Source organism: Asparagus officinalis, chromosome 8 (assembly GCF_001876935.1).
Source record: "Asparagus officinalis chromosome 8, Aspof.V1, whole genome shotgun sequence".
Classification (NCBI taxonomy): Eukaryota; Viridiplantae; Streptophyta; class Magnoliopsida; order Asparagales; family Asparagaceae; genus Asparagus; species Asparagus officinalis.
The window spans coordinates 63,114,274-63,136,815 of NC_033801.1; the positions used below are offsets into that span (position 1 = coordinate 63,114,274).

Below are 22,542 nucleotides of genomic sequence, written 5' to 3' on the forward strand. Positions count from 1 at the left end.
GGTGCTATTTTTTGCAAAGTTTATATCTCTATCTCACTAGAGAATAGTTTTTATTATAAAAACTTATTTTTTAAAACTTTGTGAGACATGGCAATAAGAGTTTATTGACCATAGAGTGGTGAGATCGACATTAACATAGTGTTAGTGTGAAAGATAAATAAACCTAAAGCAGTTAAAAGAGATGTATTTAGAATGAGCTTTTAACTAGTGTCAAGGAAAGTAATTATGAGATATAGCTCATGGGGTGATGCCCAACTTAAGATTAGGGGTGATGCCCAATCTTTCGCGCTATAGTCTTAAAGAGAAGTGGTTACTTAATTAAGGTCCGATAAATATTCCCGGTGAATAGCTCGGAACCCTCCCACCAATCTTGCGCTTTCCTGGCTAGTTTAATTGTTGCAAGTATAAATATAGAGCATCTTTAAACTATATCAAGTTCGATTACGGTAAAAGATTTGAGAAATCGTCCGTAGCCCTCCATCATTTTAGTTAAATACTATTAAGCTTATAAATACTATGTTTGTTGGCATACGTCAAGGCATAACTATTCTATGGCTAAATAGTATTCATCTGTATATAAGATATAAGGATAGCTTAAGTTGGTTATGCAACTTTGTTGGCATACGTCAAGAGTTTGCATAAGTTAAATTTAAGCCAGTCAAGAAATGATGGGTACAAACTTGACTAGCATTTTATGATTTGTTGGCATACGTCAAGGTCATAAAAGACTAGGGGTAAAATCATATCAAGAATTACAAGAGTGTAAAAGACAAAAGTTGTCTACCAATTATTGAATGTGTTAATTTGTTGACATACGCCAAGGTTGATGCATTCAATGATAATTGGATCTTGATCCCACTTGAAAACAATGAGTTGTTTTCCGATCACCTATTATAAGGTTTTGAGGGACTCGAAAAATAGTGGGAGGCATAACTTAGATAAAAATAAACCAAATCTATTTTATGTATTGAACATCTGCTAAAATACCTTTTCTCTCTCTTTCAGGCCATTATGTCTGGTTTAAAACTCATATTGGAACAGAACAAGTTAACCGGTCCTAATTACAAAGACTGGTTGAGGAATGTTAAAATTGCCCTAACTTATGGATTAAAACGAAAATAATTAAAATAAATAACTACTGGTGTTTAAAAATTAAATTAATCACAAAATAATTATCTACAAATAAAAACATACATGTTATGCTAATACAACAGTTGATACGAAATAGTCGAAATATACCCATATTGTACAATTAAACAGAAATAATTAATAATTAAAATATATTTACTTACATTTAAAATCAAATAATTATGGAACAATTATCTATATAATAAAACGTACTAGTTGTACTAATACGACAGGTAATACGCAACAGTAAAAATAATACAACAAATTATATAAATAATATGTAATTAATAATATAACGTATTATACGAAAATATACGTAATAATAAAAATAATACAACGTATTATTCAAAATGATATGTAACAGCATCGATAACGCAACAGATAAATTCCATAAATTTTCATCGCATAAAATTAATTTATAAATATTAATATCATTTAAATAAATATAAAACTTAGACTTTAAATCATAGAAAATTGTAGAAATTCAAGAAAAATACGAATACTCTTTTTAAAATAATAATTTAATATTATAGAATACTAAAAAATTATTTTAACTAGTATTAAAAATTCATGGTCCTTACATTCTACCCCCCTTAAAACAAATTTCACCCTCGAAATTAAAAAATAAGATATGCACGATATCATATGGTAATCTGTAAACCAAAAATAATATATATAATAGTTGACAGTAGAAAGAAAAAAAAAACATATCAATAATGGACGTAGATAAAAGACGTAAAATTATATGCAACAATCATGTAATTGTGTATTAATAACATTTACACAACGAACACAACATCAAAATATACCAATAACCATTATATCATTATACATAATAAAATAACCAAATATGATACAAAAACTATAAACCCAATATACATAAAGAATAAACATATTACAACATATGAACTGTTATGTAATAATTTCCAAAATAATAATCAAATATGGACATAACAGTTAACTAAAACAGTAATACAGAGACTTGTGTATATAAAAATTAATAAATACATCAATTAAAATAATTAATGAATAGATAAATAAAATACATTATTAAAGTAAAAGATACACAACCTAACAAAAGAAAAACAACTAATAACCACAACAAAATATCTACAATGTGCAAAATCTATAACTAAATTGTATAAACTTATAACACTCATTTCACATACTAAAATGAACTATGAACTACTAAGGAAACGTACAAGAAATAACTATGTTAACAATTAACAATATAACCCAATAACACAAATAACTAATAAATTAATATAATTAAAGACAACATAAAAAGACATACAAGAAAAACATATAACTTGATAAATAACCAACAATAATGATAACAAAATGCGTACATGAAAGATAAAATATGACCAAATTATGTGGTAGCAAACACAGTAAACATGTATAAATACATGTACAATACGTAGAATAAATAACACAAATGCAACATAAAATAAAAATAGCCACACTATAACATGACCACAAACAAAATTTATAATAAAAACATAATAAATACTAAATCATACTAAGTATAGCAATACACAAATTAAAACGTGAAAAATGAGCATGAATACACTGCATAAAATATAAAACTCACTAACTATAAAAATATCTCGACTAAATACATAACTATAATAGAATATATAAAAACACAAAAATCAAAGCTAAAGAAACACACACATTGTAACAATCTTTAATAACCTTATACACAAACTATAAAGCCATAACACCCCACACTCACACCGAAAAATAACAACTCCTATTCAAAAAAAAATAATAAGAATAAAAAGACATTGATATAATATGATCTACGAAAAAAAATACGAAATAAGAGAAACAAAGCAGAAGAGTAACACGATGTAAAACAATACAAGTTAAAATAATGAAAAATACAAATCTGCTAAGAAGAGACATAAATGAAAGACTCAATGTATTTAAATAAGTAACGAACAATTTGACAGTATAAAACTCAAAATAAATTAACACATATAAAAATTGTAGAATACACTAAAACATAAATACTTACTAACAATATTGACACTCACAACCATACTACTAGATAAAGAAGTATAATATATAAAAACAAAAACTATGAAAGGTAAAATAAGTATATAAGCAAATGAAAACATAAGAAGACCATAATTCCGTATAACAAAAACATTGATATATTGTAGACAAACATACAATGAATGATTGATGAACATGTGAATATAAACATCGATAATACATGAAATAGAACACGATTAAACACAGTTGATACTAACAATTATGAATGACTATAAATCAATAAAAATATATTATAAATATAATAATATATGTGAATAGACCATAATGAAAAAGAAAATAGTAAGCATAAAAGAATGAAAAGTAAAACACAACACAAGTAAATGAAAATAATGAATAGATAATGGACAACAACAAATAACACAATAAAATGACATAAAAATCTAAAAATACTCTAAAATAAACACTGAAAAATAACATACATATACAATGTATATTGTCACAAAGGATAAAATAATACTTATTGAAAATGAAGCAACCAACAACAAATATGCAACTACACTATAAACAAACCATGAATAAATACTTTACATACTCACAAATGCGATTTAGAAAAATCTTTTATATTAGGAATAAAAGATTAAGAACCAATGGTACGAGATAATGCAATAAAACTATATAATTAGTAACTCAATCCAAACCTAACAATATGAATAATTGTTTGAATATTAAAATAAAAATACATTGCTCTTAGAAATAACAAAACCAATGCGAACATAAAAATAATCTAACAAGGCAAAACTTACTGATAAAAACTATATACTGAAATGTAAATGATAAGAATATACTGTATATGTAGAATATTAAAATCATGAATCTATTAAAGTATATCGTGAAATACGAACAATATACAATAATCTAAACATAAGTAATTAATAGATAATATGATAGAAAAACATACACATACACAAGTTTAGATATGCAAAAATATATTTAACACAAGAAAATAATCTGAATATCAGATATGCTATGTGATGTATATGTGGAGTCTAGAATAATGCAAAACACTTAGTAATATGATTTGAACAATTAAAAATATATAAGTAATGATATATATATTTTTAATGAAAACACACAATATAACACTATGTATGATGCATAAAATAATATAATAAATAATGCAGAAATCGATATATAAGTCAAATCAAGGAAAAATATAGTTGTAAAAATAATAATACATAAAATAATAACCGGTACGAGGATATAAGTCAAATCAAGGAAAAATATAGTTGTAAAAATAATAATACATAAAATAATAACCGGTACGAGGATACAAAGAGAGGGTAATCACGAAGCGATGGGACAAGAACTGTGGAAAGCTCCGGAGTCAAAGAGTGATTAGATAGGGACGAAACAAAATCTATCAAGAGAATAGGATAAGGGCTCAAGATTAGTCTCACGGATGAAATATGATATGTTTCTAAATTGTCCACTATATTCTTACTAGTGAGGACTAGGGACCGTGATCGGAACCGTAACCTGCATGGGCCACCAAAAAAACCTGTCACGCCCCGCTTCCCAAAATACCAGGGAATCGGAACGTGAACAAGCCCGCGACGTATTAGACTGAGGAGAGATATACACTATCTTTTTCTTTTCTTTTCTCCCCAATCCAATACGCTAAGCGTCTGGAAATAATACAATGCAAAGGCACAGGTCCCCGATCACAATCAGCAAGAATATAATGAACAACATAGAATAAAATAATACATATCACAACTGAATATTCATCCCAGACATAATATTCGGGTCAACATGCCCTTATACAAAACTATCTAAATGAAATACTGGAGAATATAAAAATACAATGAACAAAAGTGAATGAAAGTGCTACAAAACAAACTGAAAGGAATGACTAAGCTTCGGCTTCTTCTTCTGCTACGTCTGCAAGGCACTCTTGCTGAAAATCCTCTGGCTCCTGACGATCTCCCGGCTGAACCTGTTCTTCCTCTAAGTCTGACGTACACCAGAGAAAACATGTGTACGTCAGGTGCATGGCGCACGGCAAGACCCGACCCCACAAAGAAAATAGAACAAACGGAAATCCAAAGCGAGAAATGATACGATAACAGAAATGACAAACGGAAATCCAAAGCGAGAAATGATACGATAACAGAAATGACAAAAAAACGTGCAACTGGAAATCCAACAAAATCAACATACAAATTCCCTACTAAAACACGATAGACATAAAGCATCCAAAATCGATTAGGTAACGAGATCATGCAGCTAGCGATCAGTCTAATCATCCAAATAACAGGGGCATACAATAGATGGTATTACCAAATAATCCAAACAAGGAAACCCTCATGTATATACCATATGTCTCAAATTATAGATAATTAAATATTAATCCCGATCTATGTATGAAAGAATTACGACTGGCCTACATCTCACACAAGAATCCTAATCACCTTAAATAACAAGATCAGGTAACTAGTCATTCTATAACAGGTCACTGGTCCACATCTCACACAGAGTCAACGCTCCTGTCATCAGATAACTGGCTGTTCACAAATCCTCTACGTGCACCCAATACGCCGCTACACTGGATCGGTCAGAGGGCTACACGCAATCCGATTCCGGCCTTGTTCGAACTCAAGCAAGAATCAGGTGAATATCAAGCTCACGGACCAAAGTGGCTACACCGGCTCCACTTTGACCCAACAAACCAACCCCAAGCTACACTGGATCATGGGGAGGCCTGGAAGATACATCAACAGCCTTATCCGATCACATGAACATGGACTTTCCCATCCCAACTCTCTTGTATTTTTCTAAATCAACCATAATCCTCATTGAACTCGGGTTCACCACCTAAACTCAGTCAACACACCCACACATGTCACTAAGTCTGTTCATGACGCACGAGGCTACTAAGTCATGAACTACTAATGGTTCTCAAACACAATAGCAAACAATAAGTACAACCAATCATGCGCAACGATATCATGGCATATCACATAATTAAAATGAGAATTACACATTCAAAAATAATCCTTTAAATTAATAAATTTATTTACTTCAAAGTGATTTCCTTATCCAAAATAAATCCTTTATTTCTTGTTATAATTATCCAAAAATAATTCCATTTTCCAAAATAACTCCTTTTAAATAATTCTAAAAACATTCTTTTTAATATTTCCTCTTACAAAATAATTTCTTTTCTAATTAAAATTAATCTAAAATAATTCCCTTTTCAAAATAAATTCCTTTAATTTATTTATAATTATTCTAAAAATATTCTTCTTCCAAGATAGTTTCTTTTAAATTATTATAATTATCTAAATCATTCTTCTTAAATAAATTCTTTTAAATTAGCTAAGCATCTCATAAAGTATCTGATACCGAAATAACTTCTGTGTTAAGATCTTAATTCCATCGAAAATGTTATTTATCAGATTATCATGATTTTCTAATTATTATCATCTCACAATCCCACAGTAATAATATATCACAAACTAATCAAATTACCATCAATCTAAGATTGAAGCGAGTCACATAATAGATTTACAATAAACTAATAATTAAAATAAAATAATATGTTCTGATCTTGCTTGGTTTTGCTCGAACGAATCACCGCTTGACGCTGCAAGGTCCGCTGTGAGGCGACAGCAGCTTTAAGAGGTTGCCGCATGCAGGAGCTCTGCCGGACTTCGACGCATTCGAGGCCGCAAGCGACTCGTGGCAGCGACCGCGGACCGGCGTCTAGCGGGGTGTGGAGCGCTGCTGCTGGTCGTCGGCTATGAGCGGACAGGCGGCGGCGGTTTGGCTTGTCGGGTGCTGACGGCTCCGCTGTGTGGCATCTGGATCTGGAGAGTGTGCGCGGATCTGGCGGTTCGAGCTCGTTGTCAGCGTATCGGCGGTCATAACCGTGGGTGTCGCAGGGTTGGAGGCGCGGATCCTGGGGGGGTGAGGGCTGTCCGGTTCGGGAGGAGATGGCCGTTCGCTGTTTGAGGCACGTGGAGGCTGCGGGATTGAGCTGCGGCGTGCGGGTGGTGGAAGCGTGATGGGCAGCCGTGGGGTGAGAGCGAAGAGGGTGCATACGGGGAGGAGGCGTCGCTTACCGCGGCGGGGTGAGGGAGGAGAGGCGAATGCACTGGTGCCGCGCGAAGTGGACGACGGCGTCGCGAGGAGTATGTGAGGCGAGCGGGGAGGCTGACGGTGGTGTTTGGGTGTCGGGGAGAGAGAACGGAAAAGAGAGAGAGAAAGAGAGAGAGGTGAAAGAAGAGAGGTGGGGCGGCGTGAATGTGTACAGAGAAAAATATATGCATATATATATAGTTGGGTTAGGGTTTAGGGTTAGGGAAATAAACAAAAATTAATTAAAATAAATAATTATATGTATTTAAAAATTAAACTAATACCATAATAATTATCTACAAATAAAAACATACATGTTATGCTAATACAACAGTTGATACGAAATAGTCGAAATATACCCATATTGTACAATTAAACAGAAATAATTAATAATTAAAATATATTTACTTACATTTAAAATCAAATAATTATGGAACAATTATCTATATAATAAAACGTACTAGTTGTACTAATACGACAGGTAATACGCAACAGTAAAAATAATACAACAAATATACTTCTTATAAACTAAAGGAGAACAACAAAAAAATTCTTATGAACAGTAAAAACCCAATGTATAAATATATACAAATAAAACTTCCCACCCTCTACAAACTGCCTCTTCCTCTTATTTTTCGGAAAACCACCCCACCCCCACCCCACCTCATAACCGCCCACATGTTCTCTCTCCCTCTCTCTTCCACATTCCCCATTTTACCTCATCTTTCTTCAGTGAGATTTGCCTTCTCTTTCTTCAGTGAGATTGAATAGCATTTCAATTAGTTTTTTATGTCTTAGAAGAGGAGGAAACCCTAACCCTAGATCTTAGAAGCTCTCTCTCTGTTCTCTAATGGCGAAGTTTGCTGATGCTCGCGCTGGCGATCCCAAGGTTGGAGAGAAAATCTCACTGAACATGAGGTTTCAATGTTACAGTCATCCTGTATTTTCAAAAAACAACAAAACAAATCCTAAAAATTCACAGTCCATTTGATTGTCATTTATATACGTTTGTCCACTTTCGGTCTCAAATTTTCTCTCCCCTCCCAATATTAGAGAGAGAGAGAAGAGGAGAAAGGGAGGATCTTGGGAGCTCTATTGGATCTTTTCTTGATTCTTTCAGGTTGCAGTTTCTTTCCTTTATCTCTACTTTCATTCCAGTTTCCAGCCAAGCAATATCTATTAGAGTTGAAAATATCACTTTTTGATTGATGGATTCTTCCTATTGATCCTAAACCTCAATTGGGTCTTAGGGTTTTGAAGTTCTAATAGCAAAATATTTGATTGATTTTGGATTCATGGGCTACTCTCTTTGATGTAAGAAATTGCGTTTTTTTCAAGTTGAGATTTCAATGGAGACAAGGTTCAATCAGAAGAGAGCGGAATCAGACAGCTGCCCTTTTCGAAAATTTATTAGAAGGCATATATCTAAGGATGATGCATATAGTTCAAAAGAAAGCTCTTTAGAGGCATCAGTGGCATCTGCAAGTGGAAACAATGGAGATCATTCAATGATTCAGGAAGAATTTGTGAGTGATGAGAGTGCTTTGTTGAGCTTGCATCCATGGATTTTTAAGAAGGAAAGCTATCAAGAAGGAACGAATAATGGTGTTGAGAAAAGTAGAGGCTCTCTTAGGAGCAGGAGGTTTCGAAGATTTTTGGTTAAGCCAGTTACATTTACGGGCAACTACATGAAACCTTTCGCTGAACAAGTTGAAATGGATGAGTATTGTATTGATTCTCCTCCCAATTCACCCACACCAAGTTTGAGACCATTTGTTGTAACTGATGAGAGAAAAATAATTAGCAAGTCCAGTTTCGACTATTTCAGCATGCGGCATGAAAATCCATTGTTGAAGGAGGATGATTTACATAAGGAAGCTGATATGATTAATTCGGTTGCAAAGAGAGCTGTGACAGGGGCTCCTCTTTTACCAAACTCGGGAAAGATGAAGAGAAAGAGTAGCGAGTTGCAGGATGGAAGTGTCGAGGCTTCTAATTCAATGAACCCTTGCAAAATTTTGCAGTTGGAAGGTAACATTGAAACCTCATGTTCAAGTTTCATTTGTTATATTCTAGAAAGATTGGGAATTGCATCCTAGGACATCTTTGAAACTGCCCAGAATAAATGTTTACCAAGAAAAAATAGTTTACATAATATGCTACCATTGAGCTTCAATAATCAATTCATTTTCTTTTGCCTATCAATGTAGTAAATTTATCTTTTGGAATGTGTGATATATGACTCTAAACGATATATATTATGTATATTCTAGGTGGCATTGATTTGTGAATACCTTAGGTCCAAAATGAAAAGGATCCTCTGTTTAGCTCATTGATAATTTTGATTATGTCTCCATCGTAGGTCCAAAATGATAACTTTGATTATGGAAAACTGATGTGAACTATTATATTGTTTGTTATTGCATATATTGTTCGCTGCACCAAATTACTCTTAAATCCACTGTAGCATGCATTTGGTCTTAAATGTGGCCTGATCAATTGTTATTGCTTCTATGTCAAAAAAATTATGGACATAGTTACTTCCTATGATTTTCTTGACTAAATTGAGATGTTGAAATGTGAATCAAAGTTATCATTTTGGTCATTTATTATGTCTCCACCTTAGGTCCAACCAATTTTGTGATTTTTTTCTTCTTTTTGTGGGAATATCATCTCATCCTTTGCTTTCTGCATTTGTCCCTTTCTCTTTACCATCAGTGACGATTGTGAAACTTAAGTTTAACTTCTTATTTCACAATGATTTTTTCGTCGTCTATATTATTTTCTTAGATGCATTCTGTTTATGCAGTTTATCTTTAGAAGATATACAGCAGTGGATCTTATCCTTGGTTTTCTGTTTCTTTTGCTAATGATGTTTCTGTTCCTTCTTGCAGACTTAATATATTTGCGCCTATCGCGATAGCGGCACTTGCAGTGCTGGTACCAGTCAATTGGACAAACGACACTCTAGAGAAATCATCAATAGTACATAGTGACATAGATAAGCTTTCCATATCAAACATCAAAATTGGATCCCAGAGGTGAGTTCTAGGAATTCTTAAGTTAACATATGATTTTTTTTTTATCAGCATACTGCTACTATTGCTTATTGTTTTTTGGAATATTAACTGCTCAAGTTTATGGAAGTTTTGTGAATGGAAACTATGCATATGGGTTCTAAATAACTTTTAGAGACTGTTAACATGGAAATGTTGAATCAAGTAAATAGTTGGAAAATGTCAAATGCAAATTATTAGTTTTATGATGCTAATTAGGTCGGTTATGTCATTATTGATTCTTCTTTTATTTATTTGAAATGTTTTTTCTATTTTTGAAGTTGTATAATATGTATTATCTTATTTAATTTTCTACTTTGCTATCCTGCTCGCAACGGTGTAGTTATATTTTTTTATTTCCTTTATAAAGCTCCAATTTTAATCCAATTAAGATCTGAATTGGTGAATATTTAACTTACAAGTTGAATGTGAATATTTCTAACAATGCTCTTTTTTATTGCATTTATATTTGAGAATGTCCATATCCAGAAAATATTTAGTTTGTCTATTTGATGAGTTGCTACATTGCTTACTCTAGATATTTCTTGACAATGTAAATAAAGAATCCATTGCGTGAAAATAAGGTTTAGGGTATCAAGTTCAAAAAATTGAAAGAGAAGTAGAAGTCGTGAGTAAGTCCACGTGGATTTAAATATGGAAGATTATGATAAACGGTGCAAGGCTAAGAGTAAAGATTTGCACCTAAGAGTAAAGATTGCTAAAGTATGGTTTTATTTCAATGTCATGGTTTGCATTTCTCATGAGTACTAAGTTGGGGCTATTGTTTACATTCGCCTTTATGTAAAATTGCTTTTTTCTCTTCAGGCCAAGTGACAATCACAGAGAGTCGATGGTTAAAATTATATTGGATTTGGTGGCTTCTTTATCTAATATGTTTCATTTCAGCTACTTGATAGTATTGAATATTGGATTAAGATTTTAAGAAATGTCAATGACTTTGTGTTTACTTTATGAGCTTATATAGAAATTGCCAGTGAGTAGGTACTAGCTAAAAGTATATACATACTTGCAATCTTTCTCATTTAGTTTCTAATAATGTTAATAAGCGCACTATTTCTCATTAGCTTTGTAAGTCTCTTTTTTAGTTCTCATTGCATGCACCTCAGTAGGGAATAGTTGAAAATAAGCATCAAGAGACTAAACAATATTGATGGGGACATCCGCACACAGGTTCGAGACTATGTTCCCCGAGTTATCAGCGTAAGGAAGACCCAGGTTGCAGCACACTATGGTTTTTAATTTTAATTGTAAGTAATGAGTTTGAAGCTCGCAAATTTTTCTTGAATTTCAAAATTTTCGATTTTCAAATTTCAGTTGGCAGGCTAATTTTAAAGTTAAGTGGCTTGTATTTTGCGTCATGAGAGAGATTTGAGCGGATAACGTTAGAGGATTGTTCCACATCTGTAAGTTTTTCTTTATTTAAGCTCTCTTGTAATGGATTGAAATCATTGTAAGAATAAGAAATGAAATTTTACCTTGCTTGCGTTTGCGCGTGTGAAACCCTAGACGCAGAATTAACAATTCGCTTCTCTTACCTACAGCAAGCCATTCAAAAGAAAAGTTAAAGAATTGAGTTACCGCTTCATCGTCTTCCTCCTCAATACTAATCACGATGTCAAAACCTCCATCTTCCTGCCTTCACCACCAGCAGGCCCTCCATGCATCAACTCGCAGATCCTTTCTTCATCGCTCGCGGATCCCCCCCGTGCCAGCCGTCCCACAACGGCGACGCCTTCCAGTACGCCAGGCCCAGCGCCCGGCTTCGTCCGCCTCCACCCTCTCCGCGACCGCGCCTCCTCTTCAAATTCCCCCAGTCGCACCCCACCTCCAAAGCGCCCAGTCCCCTTCCGACGCCAACTCCCCTGTCCTGGCCGGCTCCGATCTCCTCGTCAACAAGCCCCCACCACCCGGCTTCCCCTTCTTTTTTTTCTCACCCCACAAGATCCCGTGTTCCCTCTCATTTTTTTTTTGTTCCCGTGAATAATCCGAAAACCCCCTTGCGTTCTAATTATTATATTCTGGTGAACAGTACTCCCACAAGCAGACAAATCTTTGCCCCCTCTTCCTTATTGTTATATGAGGTTAGATGCCGGTTTATGAGCTTTGTCGGTGCTATGGCTGCATCCTGGATGCTGATGATGGAATCGTGCTAGATCCAGAGAACGGCATCGTAGATTTACAACTTTCCCCCGTGGTTTCGACTTATCAGTCCATTCGAGAGCGTGCCCGAGTAGTTAGGCGTGTGACTCCTTATATCCTGCCTGACAGATGTAGAGCAGTAGTTTTGGGAATGCAGCTCGTGGCATCGCGTTTCCACCAGATACACACAGCCGCTCCATCGCTAACTACGCCGGCCGTCGGCTGGAGAGCTTCCACCGCCTGCATATTTGGCCGTGTGTTGAACAACCTCCAGAGGATTTTCCGCCCTCGCCAGTCAAAGCCAAGTCAACCCGCGAACGAGTTCAACATTTCTTTCGCCCAAATTATGTTTACGGAACTGCTTATTGGCTTGCATGTTGCTTATCAATATTCATTATCAAGCGTATTTGTGGCTGTAGTTCAAACTTGATTTAGAGTTGGCGAGCAATCTTGTGCCAAGGTATGTCTGCTTATCTAAATATTACAAATTGAAGCTGTATTGAGAGAACGGAATCATTACAGTTTATTTTCTTGGATCATTTACAAAGATTTGAACTAGTACATATACACTTTTGCTTAAAATCCATCGGAAGGCTACATTTTTATTCCTGAGCTTCCTGCCTAGATCGATCGCTGATTTGGCGAAGCATTGTTGTCATTAATCTTCAGTACCTGCCCATCACATTGTTTCGCATCATTTGTATCAGAGCACCTGGCTTCTAGGTTAGGAAATTTTTGTGAGTCTTTATTTTTAAAAAAAAAAAAAAAAAAAATAGCATTTCATTTAATTTTTGTGCACCCACGTGATCATTTCAATTGCATTTAGTGCAATGCCCACTCGCTACCGGTCTACCCTATCGCCTTAGAGAGAGTCGAAGTGAGTCGACTAGGTGAGTCGCAGTATGTCAGCCAGTAGCGACTCCGCAGAAGCTCTATAAGAAACTCAGATGAGCGTACAGGCAATTATGGTGCGTAATCCAGGTGTTAACAATCTCCGAAATGAAACCAACGAAAGTTTGCTAGGCTCACGAAAGAAGCTCGGTGTGCTTAAACCCGCCGGCTGCAAGATCAAGCGTTATCAACATGTCCCCCCACCTGCTCTAAGGTCAAAGGCTATTGAAACATTAGCGGTCTCTAGGGCACCACAGCGCCCCCCACATCAACCTGCCAAGCTACCCTGATTCCGGATACCTCTCGTCATTGACGACTGCGCAATCAACTTTAAGGGTATTAAGATCCAACGCAACTGTTCGACTGTATCTCAAGCTCGACCCCAAACAAGTCTTTCTGTGGCACTGGCTGAAGAGTATAGGATCGTTACCTTCCATTTTGATTGGCTCCACGCGGCTATGAAAAGAACCTGACGTACCACCGAAAAGGATCAAGTCGCCGCAATTGACAACCCTTACCCCGGACAACCGGTCCCCGCCAATATCCTTGGAACCAACCTCGCAAACGTTGTTAGGTGCACGATTAGACCCGCGCGAAGTTTACCGATTACAACTTGGCGAGAACATGACTCAAAACGAACTTCAAAACAGCGAAATTACCTTCCCCATCCTTTTATCATCGGTTGTTAGATAAGTGCGCATCGCCTCAAGCTCAAGGAACCAACATCTGCGGAAAGAAACTACGTCGCACAATTTGACGGAACTGTTCACTCGATGCAAACACTATTGAACAAAGGCGCCAATGAAAGTCTTGTCGAGTTTAGAGCTGGATTAAGAATGATCTGCAAACGAAAACTTCTTTGCTCGGGGAGTAGACACCCTTGAAAAAAAGCTTTACGCTATGTCCTCCAATCCGTAATAGTTCAGGATCTAGACTTAGATGAATCAAAATCCGATCAATTCTTTATAGGCAGTCAGGATGCTTAGACCAATCACTTCCTCCCAACCTTCAAACCCGCTGAACCACACTACTTCTAGGTCCACCTCCTCCGCAGTCGATCTAACCCCAGTTTCTTCCCAATCTAAAGTCCGACCCAAAGGACGGAAACCGGAGAGCAGATTTCTCAAGCATTGTGAGCCTCACGTCAAGGTGCTACTCAAATGCCAAGCGGTATGGGCATGTTTCTGCGAACTGGTTCCGGACCCGGCACCAAGCGTTGCCTATCATGTTGACGGACAATTACGAATACGCAGCCTGAATCAGAAGGGTGAACGAGTTTGTCCATCAAATTTGACCGATTGCATACGATGCATTCTCTGGAGGATGATGCTGCATGCATACTATCTTGAGTTGTCTTAGACAAATGACATCTCCTACTGTATTCAGTTAGTCAGATGCGCCATTTTCTCAACAAGGCTGTTGATGATTCTGGGAGACGTACTCCATTTATCCACACGTTCACAAAGATGGTGATAAAAAATTGTAAAGTGATCGTGACAGTGGAAGTGTGCCATTAACGCAGGTCTCCTCAGCTGCTGTATCGCTAAGCTTGGTCTCAAGGTTGCTACCCCCATCCCTATCCATACAAGGTATCATGGCATTAACGACACCTGCCCTCAATGTCAAGAGAGATGCCTAGTCCCTCTTCAATTTGCCATTATAAGGCACAAAGTTTGGTGCGATGCTTTTGAAAATGGAAATCCGTGGGTCAAGCGATATAACTTGGAAAGGCCCTGCGCCTTAATTTGAAACGACGTTCACATCTCTCGCGGGCGCATCCAACATGGGTTATTGTGTTCCGGCACACACGCACGGACAAAGAAGGTCCCAAATCCCTTCCGCGTCAAAAACCCCAAAAGGAAAATGACACAGAAGATCGAACCCAAATAAATCTTCCCAATGGTGTTTAACCTGACATTGGGAAGTCCAAAGAAATTGATCGCTGAACTGCCAACGGAGCTCCTTATTTTCGCTCCTCGCCGCTAGAGAAGCTCCGAAGGCATATTTCTAACGTTGGTTCCCGCTCAGAAGCGCTACTGTGTTAGGACGAATTTTCTGACGTCTTCCCTTGAAGACCTCTCCCGGTACCAATTACCCCCGATGCGCGCTGATATCCAACACGCAATTGCATTTAGTCCCGGAGCATCCCTTCCCAATTTGCCTCACTATCGTGAGCAATCCAATGAGCATTAGCCATGAGTGAAAGGCAATCGTTGTATGAATTGTGAAGAGGCTTTCCTGGTGCAAAGAAAGCATGAGCCCTTGTGCGGTCCCCGCCCCATTCACTGACGCCAAAGAAAGATGCGAACATGGCGTATGTGTGTTGGATAGCCGTGCGATTAACAATGATACGCGTGGTGAAATAGCGTCCTTCCCCATTCCACGCGTTGGACTGATATGCTTGACCTCTTATGGTCATGGAGCCACTATCTCTTCTAGATTGATCTTAAAGAGTGCTTACTGGCACTCAGATCGCATTCCGTCCGGGATGAATGGCAAGACCGCCTTTTTAATGACCAAAGGATGGATTGCTACGAATGGATGGTCATTGCCCTTTGCGATTGACTAACTGCTCCGACCCACCTTTATGCAGAGTGATGACTCAAGTACTCCGCCCCTTCACTGCGGAAAATTTTTGTGTTGTGTACTTTGACGATATCGCTTATTACAGTAACTCTCCACATGTGAGCAGCACGTGCGACCATCTGCGTCAGGTCGTTGTGCCGCTGTTTGAGAAAGAGCCAACTTTATGCTAAATCTAAGAAATGTACTTTTCTTACACAGCAAGTCATTTTTTCTAGCGATTCGTGGTCTGCGTCTGAAGCGGAGTATGCAACGCTGAGCCCTGAGACAAGTCAGAGCTCCATCATTAAGAATCGCGCGACGCCGAACCCTCAAGAGCATTTAGAGATGTTCGGAATTTTGCCACGGCCACTCGCTACTTTTATCGTCGGTTTATCATACACCGGCGTTTTCGTAGTCCTTCATGGCCCTATTACCGACTTGCTGACAGAAAGGTGAAGTTCGACAGTGGGTCAAAAGCTGCTACAAGGCATTGAAGAGCATCAAGCAAGGAATGTTGCACAGCATCCTGTTATTGCGCGCTGCTCCCGATGTTTTCAGTCCCAACCGGCTTACGCAAATTGTCGTGGTGATGATGCGGCCGGACAGTGTGATGCCTTATCTGGGGTATCCTGGGAGATACGTGTGGAGTCCTTTATCTCGAAGAAGGACATTCCGTTGGTGTTACTTCAGTGAGAAGCCTTAATGACACTAGGCAACGTTAATATCACTTATAGAGTTAAATGAGTCTATGCAACGAGTTGATACAATCGCTCTTCGACACTTGGCAATGTCACTATCTGACCCTACCATCAAGCAACTTCGCATATACTCCAGACCACGAAGCTCTTCGATAGAATATATTCACTCCCAAAAAGAAGTTGAACGCTAGAGACAAGAATCTACTGGTCGTTAAGGTTGATGGATTCCCTCCAGAGATTATCTATATAGTTTATATACCTACTAAATTAATAATACGTATCACAACATGTTAAAATGCAAGAGTGTAGTATCGAGAATAAAGCCGCCGACCGCACTCAGTCGTCGCATGCCACTCCTCTCCCCACTTGTAAGGTTGTGCGGAAGGTTCATCGGATGTATTTTGTGATAAGTCAAAACCAATATGTGAATCAATAAGTGCGCCTGACGTTAGGCTAGCCCGATAGTTGATATAAACTTTTGAATTCTTGAATGATTGAGTTAACCGTTGAAACATTGTGCACCTGGCTTTCTCCTGAGGACAGGATGTGATATCTTTTCCATTTTTCGCAAGTTGCTGTATTCCCGACAAAAAAAAAACCTTCCCTGAGAGGAATTCATTAATTTGGGAAACTACACGCTGGGATCGCCTTCCACAGGACATTTTGAAAACAACAAGACTGCTCGATGGCCAGTTTGAAAGTCGCTTCTATTGGCCAGCATTAAACGCGGACGTTTGTTAGACTAGTGGGCATCGATGTTCACATCTGCCAGCTGCAACTTGGGCGAAAACACGGTAAACACGAACCACTGGCTTATACCAGCTCCTCTCCCATTGGACAATTAATGTGCCAAAGACTTTTCACAGGTCCCGGCAGGGATGTTAGTATGGATTCGTGTTAGGACTCCGATAACGGTATTAGAAAACAAAACGACTTCTGTGTTCTTTTAGTTGTGGGTGGACCGTCTTTCTCCAATATTATGTGATCATAAGTCCACCTTTTAACGATACCCCAATATAATTTCGAAAACTTAGCGAGACGCTTCTCATGTGGCCAAGCAAAGGAATATACCTTTGCAACTTGAAATTGGTAAAACAAGGTGCACGGCGCTTTCCGAACGAATTCTACATTCTTGTCTCATTAATAAAAAGGCGCATGTTAAATTATAACGTATGTATTATCTTTGGAAAACCCTTTGCGCAAAACATAAATGGGAGAAACTAAAACTTCAGACTTTCTCTCACGGCTCTTTCATCTCCACCAGACTGCGAACGCGTAAAACTGAGGTAGTCAATCGCGAGCTTAAGCGTAACCTAGTTGACGGTCGCTAGGTTGGTGAGCAATCTTAGAGTTAATGCGCGGGATCAACATCGCTACTGCCTGAATTTGACTCTAATAATATACTACTGTCATAGGTCGATCTACAGCGTGTTCAATCTCCAGCTCGGAAGGCTCATGTTGTATGGTTACAGAAGCCTAGACAGCCTATAGATCTTGTACCCCGTGTCTCTGCCACATGCATAGAAGTATCTGCCAGTCAGCATCTGATTTGCATCTCGCATTCATGACTTGCATAAAGACATGCAGCTAGACAGAATCTCTAATGGACAAGCTTCAATGAAATAACTGAAAAAATGCGAGCAGATCTAAGCAAGGCAAGTTTAAAGAATTTTAATGCTTAAGGTTACTATTATGGTTCGGATACGTCCGCGAACGTTCCTCCCGGAGCTGTTTAAAAAGTTGCGAAGATGCGCGAAGTGCCAGCAGACCTTTTAACAATTCTCAAAGAAAATTAATGATTAATGCTTATGTTCTCGCACCTTCTCCAAGAAGGTTTTTTTAATATTGCGTTCGGACTTTTAATATTGCAAGATTTAGTAGATACAAAGCGCCACATTTTACTATTAACCCTGACAACCCTACTGAGAACTTTGATAAAATGATGAGCTAACGATATCCCGCTGTAAGTCTCCAATAATTTCAGAGGAGCTTCCCCCTTTACCTCCACTCCTCAGATATCACCCACATATTACAGCACATGACCATTGATACATATTATTGATTGGGATGAACAAAATTGTTCTCTACTAGCAATTCGGTGCGTATCCGCAGGTATTGTGGTACGTTGGACAAGGAGCGAACCCTGAGTCAGATGACACTTGGCCTCGGATAGGGATTACTTACAGAGGCTGGATCCAGAGTCTTCTTGAGCAGTATGACAGCCGCTCTGATTTACACTCGACAGCGGCCTCGAGTTCTTCCACCGGGATGAGAATGATGCGGGACATTCCGCACACCAGCCCGTTCGAAGATTTTCGCCGAGTTTATCAGCGAAGAGGGACGCCAGTTGCAGCACTTAGGTTTTAATTTTAATTGTAATAAATGCAGTTGTGAAGTACTGAAATTTTTTTCTTGGAGATTTCCAAAATTTGTATCGACATTCAAATTTCAGGTGGCAGCTAATTAAGTTAAGTGCGTTGTATATTTGGTCGATCGAGATGAAGATTTGAGGGATTAAGAGTATTTTCCAAAGTCTGCTAAGTCTTTCTTTATTTAAGCTCTCTTGTAATAACGGATTGCAAATCATGTGAAAGAATAGAGCAAATGAAAATTTACACTTTGCTTGATGTGGTCGTGAAACCTAGCCAGTAAATTCGTTCTCTCATTCTAACGGGAGCACCATGTTCAATAGAAATTCTCAAAAAAAATTGGTTACTGTTCATATCGCTCTTCCTCCTCCAAACAATCCACAGTCAAACAACCATTCCTCTCTTCCCCACCAGCACCGGCTGCCATCATCAAACTCTCAAGATCCTTTCTTCCATCGCATCCGGTCCCCACCTCGCGCCACCTCCAGCAACGCCGGCAGACGCCCGCGCGCTTCGTAACCCGCTCCACTCGCCCGGACTCCGCTGCCTCTACTTCAACATCCCCAGTCTGCACCCCACCTCCAACCGGCCCAGTCTCCCCTTCCGACGCTCCAACCCCTGTCCTGGGGGGCCCGGCTCCGATACTGCCTCTGTCAACAAACCCCATCCACCGGCTCCTTTTTTTTTCTCCCCACGATCCGTTCCCTCTGCATTTTTTTGTTCCGTGAATAATTCCAGAAAACCCCCTTGCGTCTATTATTATATTCTGTGAACAGTACTCCCACAAGAGACAAATCTTTCCCCTCTCCTTATTGTTATTGAGGTTAGATCCGGTTTATGAGCTTTGTCGGTGTATGGCTGATCCTGATGCTGATGATGGAATCGTGCTAGATCCAGAGACCGGCATCGTAGATTTACAACTTTCCCCGTGGTTCGATTATCAGTCATTCGAGAGCGTGCCCGAGTATGTTAGGCGTGTGACTCCTTATATCGCTGACAGTGTAGAGAGTAGTTTGGGAATCAGCTCGTGGCATCGGCGTTTCCATCCAGATACACCGCTCCATCCTAACTACGCCGCCCTCGGTGGAGAGCTTCCACCCCTCATATTTGGCGTTGTTGAACAACCTCCAGAGGATCCTCCCGTCGAACCAGTTCAACCCGACGAAGGTTCAACTTTCTTTCGCCCAATTATTTACGGAACTGCTATTGCTTGCATGTTGCTATCAATATTATTATCAAGCGTATTTGTGCTGTATTCAACTTGATTAAGTGAGCGAGCGAATCTGTTGCCAAGTATGTCTGCTTATCTAAATATTACAAATTGAACTGTATTGAGAGAACGAATCATTACATTTATTTTCTGGATCATTTACAAAGATTTGAACTTAGTACATTACAACTTTTGCTTAAAATCCATCGAAGGCTACATTTTATTCCTGAGCTTCCTGCCTAGATCGATCGCTGATTTGGCGAAGCATTGTTGTCATTAATCTTCATACCTGCATCACATTGTTTCGCATCAAATATTCTTTGATTTTGTTATAATTTCTATATCGAAGCTACTAAGCAGAGCACCGTTTAATTTTAATTAGTTTACTTTGTCCCAGATGCTTATTTTCAACTCTAGGACACACATATTTAATTTATTGGTTGATGCTTATTTCAGGTCAAGTTTAAGATTGACAATCCATCAGAATTACAAGCTGAAGATTAATAATAAGAAAGCATTATCGCTAAAGCACATAAAATTTCTTGAGGTTGTCAGAAGTCAAAAAGAGCAGAAAGAAAATCTTGCGTTCCAAGCTGTACAGTTTACTATGTCAAAAATTTTGCTAATTTTAAGTTAAAGCATGTCAAATATGTTGGTTGAGGATTAATTCAATAGTGACTTGATAAAGGGGTTTCTTTGGTTTGCTTGGAGTAATTTTATTGTGTGGTTTAATTGGGTAAAATTTTGTGTAGACATGAAGAAAGTTGATTGTGCGTTAGTAATTGTTTGGCAATTTGTTTAATTATTGACATTGACTTGGATAACTTGAGGATTACTAGGTAGTTTGGGTAACTTGAGGATTTTGTTGTTAGCGGAATGCATTTTTTTTTAATTTGTAGTATTATAGATCTTTTTGTTACTAATGTGGGAGAATTATATGAAATTTAGATGTTTGATAATAATAGTAATAAGCTTATTAGTTGATTATGAGTAATATTCATGTTTGGTAATGATAGTAATAAGCTTATGGGTTGACTGTTAGTAATATTAAGTGATTAATGATTAGTTTTATTAGTAATATTAACTGATTAATGATTAGCTTTATTAATGAATCTGCTTACACGTTTAAGAAAGTAAAGTTATAAAATAACCGTGCTTTGCACGGGCATGAAAACTAGTTATATAAATAATATGTAATTAATAATATAACGTATTATACGAAAATATACGTAATAATAAAAATAATACAACGTATTATTCAAAATGATATGTAACAGCATCGATAACGCAACAGATAAATTCCATAAATTTTCATCGCATAAAATTAATTTATAAATATTAATATCATTTAAATAAATATAAAACTTAGACTTTAAATCATAGAAAATTGTAGAAATTCAAGAAAAATACGAATACTCTTTTTAAAATAATAATTTAATATTTTAAAATACTAAAAAATTATTTTAACTAGTATTAAAAATTCATGGTCCTTACAACCCCGGGGTGGATATCTTGCCTTGTGTCTTGAGAAGACTCTCATTTTATCAAGCCCACTTGAAGACTTGGAGATCCACTACGAGGATATTTTCTACTACAAGGAGCAAGAGCTAGGGGTTATTCGATCTTCCATCGAATCACGCTACGAAAGTATGACTTTCTAACTCTTGTATGCTCACTTAATAATAAGGATCATGTTAGATTTAATTAGACGATCCATATGAATATTTCATGCTCTCTACATGCTTAGTATTTTTGTACATACATGTCTTCCGCTGTGTATTATGCATGTAGATATAGCACGATTTCCTTCACTTTCATCAGTTGTTGTGAAGGTCGTCAGATTGTAACCTTCATCATCTATGTGAAAGTCTTCAAATTGTAGCTTTCTGAAAGTCGCCAGATTGTAACTTCCGTCATCAGTGTTTGGTGGAGAATCAGCTATCTATTATTATTTTTAGACAACCTACATTATATATTTCCACTTGTATCATGCTACACTTAAATATCCTAATGTTTTCTAAAACTAAATGTTTGTACCTTCTGTCATGTTACCTAAACGCAAGAATACTCCTTGTAAGTTTCCTATATGAGTGTCAGGGTACAATTTTAGAATAATTCTATGTTTTCTTTTCTTTCCACGAATAGTTTATTAACATGCAATTTGCCTATTAATATATTATTATACATTAGTAATAATTAATATGATGTAGAGTTCAACAATAATATTGGAAGTTTTAGGAACTAAGTTAGACAAACTTGAAGTGGCATATAATATAATTAATTAACAATAATAATTAATTTAGTTTAGTTAGGATTAGAAT

General features: G+C 37.2%; 1 protein-coding gene across 2 annotated transcripts; it reads left to right on the forward strand.

The window, feature by feature from the left end:
- On the forward strand, positions 7,939-21,267 carry LOC109822683. 2 transcript variants are annotated; one of them, XM_020388915.1, is made up of 3 exons: positions 7,939-9,303; positions 10,167-10,313; positions 20,678-21,267. In XM_020388915.1, exons 1-2 carry the CDS (start codon positions 8,622-8,624, stop codon positions 10,193-10,195), a joined length of 711 nt encoding a protein of 236 aa, XP_020244504.1. In that variant the 5' UTR covers positions 7,939-8,621; the 3' UTR covers positions 10,196-10,313; positions 20,678-21,267. The 2 variants fall into 2 exon arrangements, with proteins under 2 accessions (XP_020244504.1, XP_020244505.1); XM_020388916.1 differs by lacking the exon at positions 20,678-21,267 and adding an exon at positions 11,459-11,502.

Coding starts and splice junctions, on each gene's coding strand:
- LOC109822683 (XM_020388915.1), top strand. CDS start 8,622: ATGGAGACAAGGTTCAATCAGAAGAGAGCGGAATCAGACAGCTGCCCT. Junction 9,304..10,166: donor CAAAATTTTGCAGTTGGAAG/GTAACATTGAAA, acceptor TCCTTCTTGCAG/ACTTAATATATTTGCGCCTA.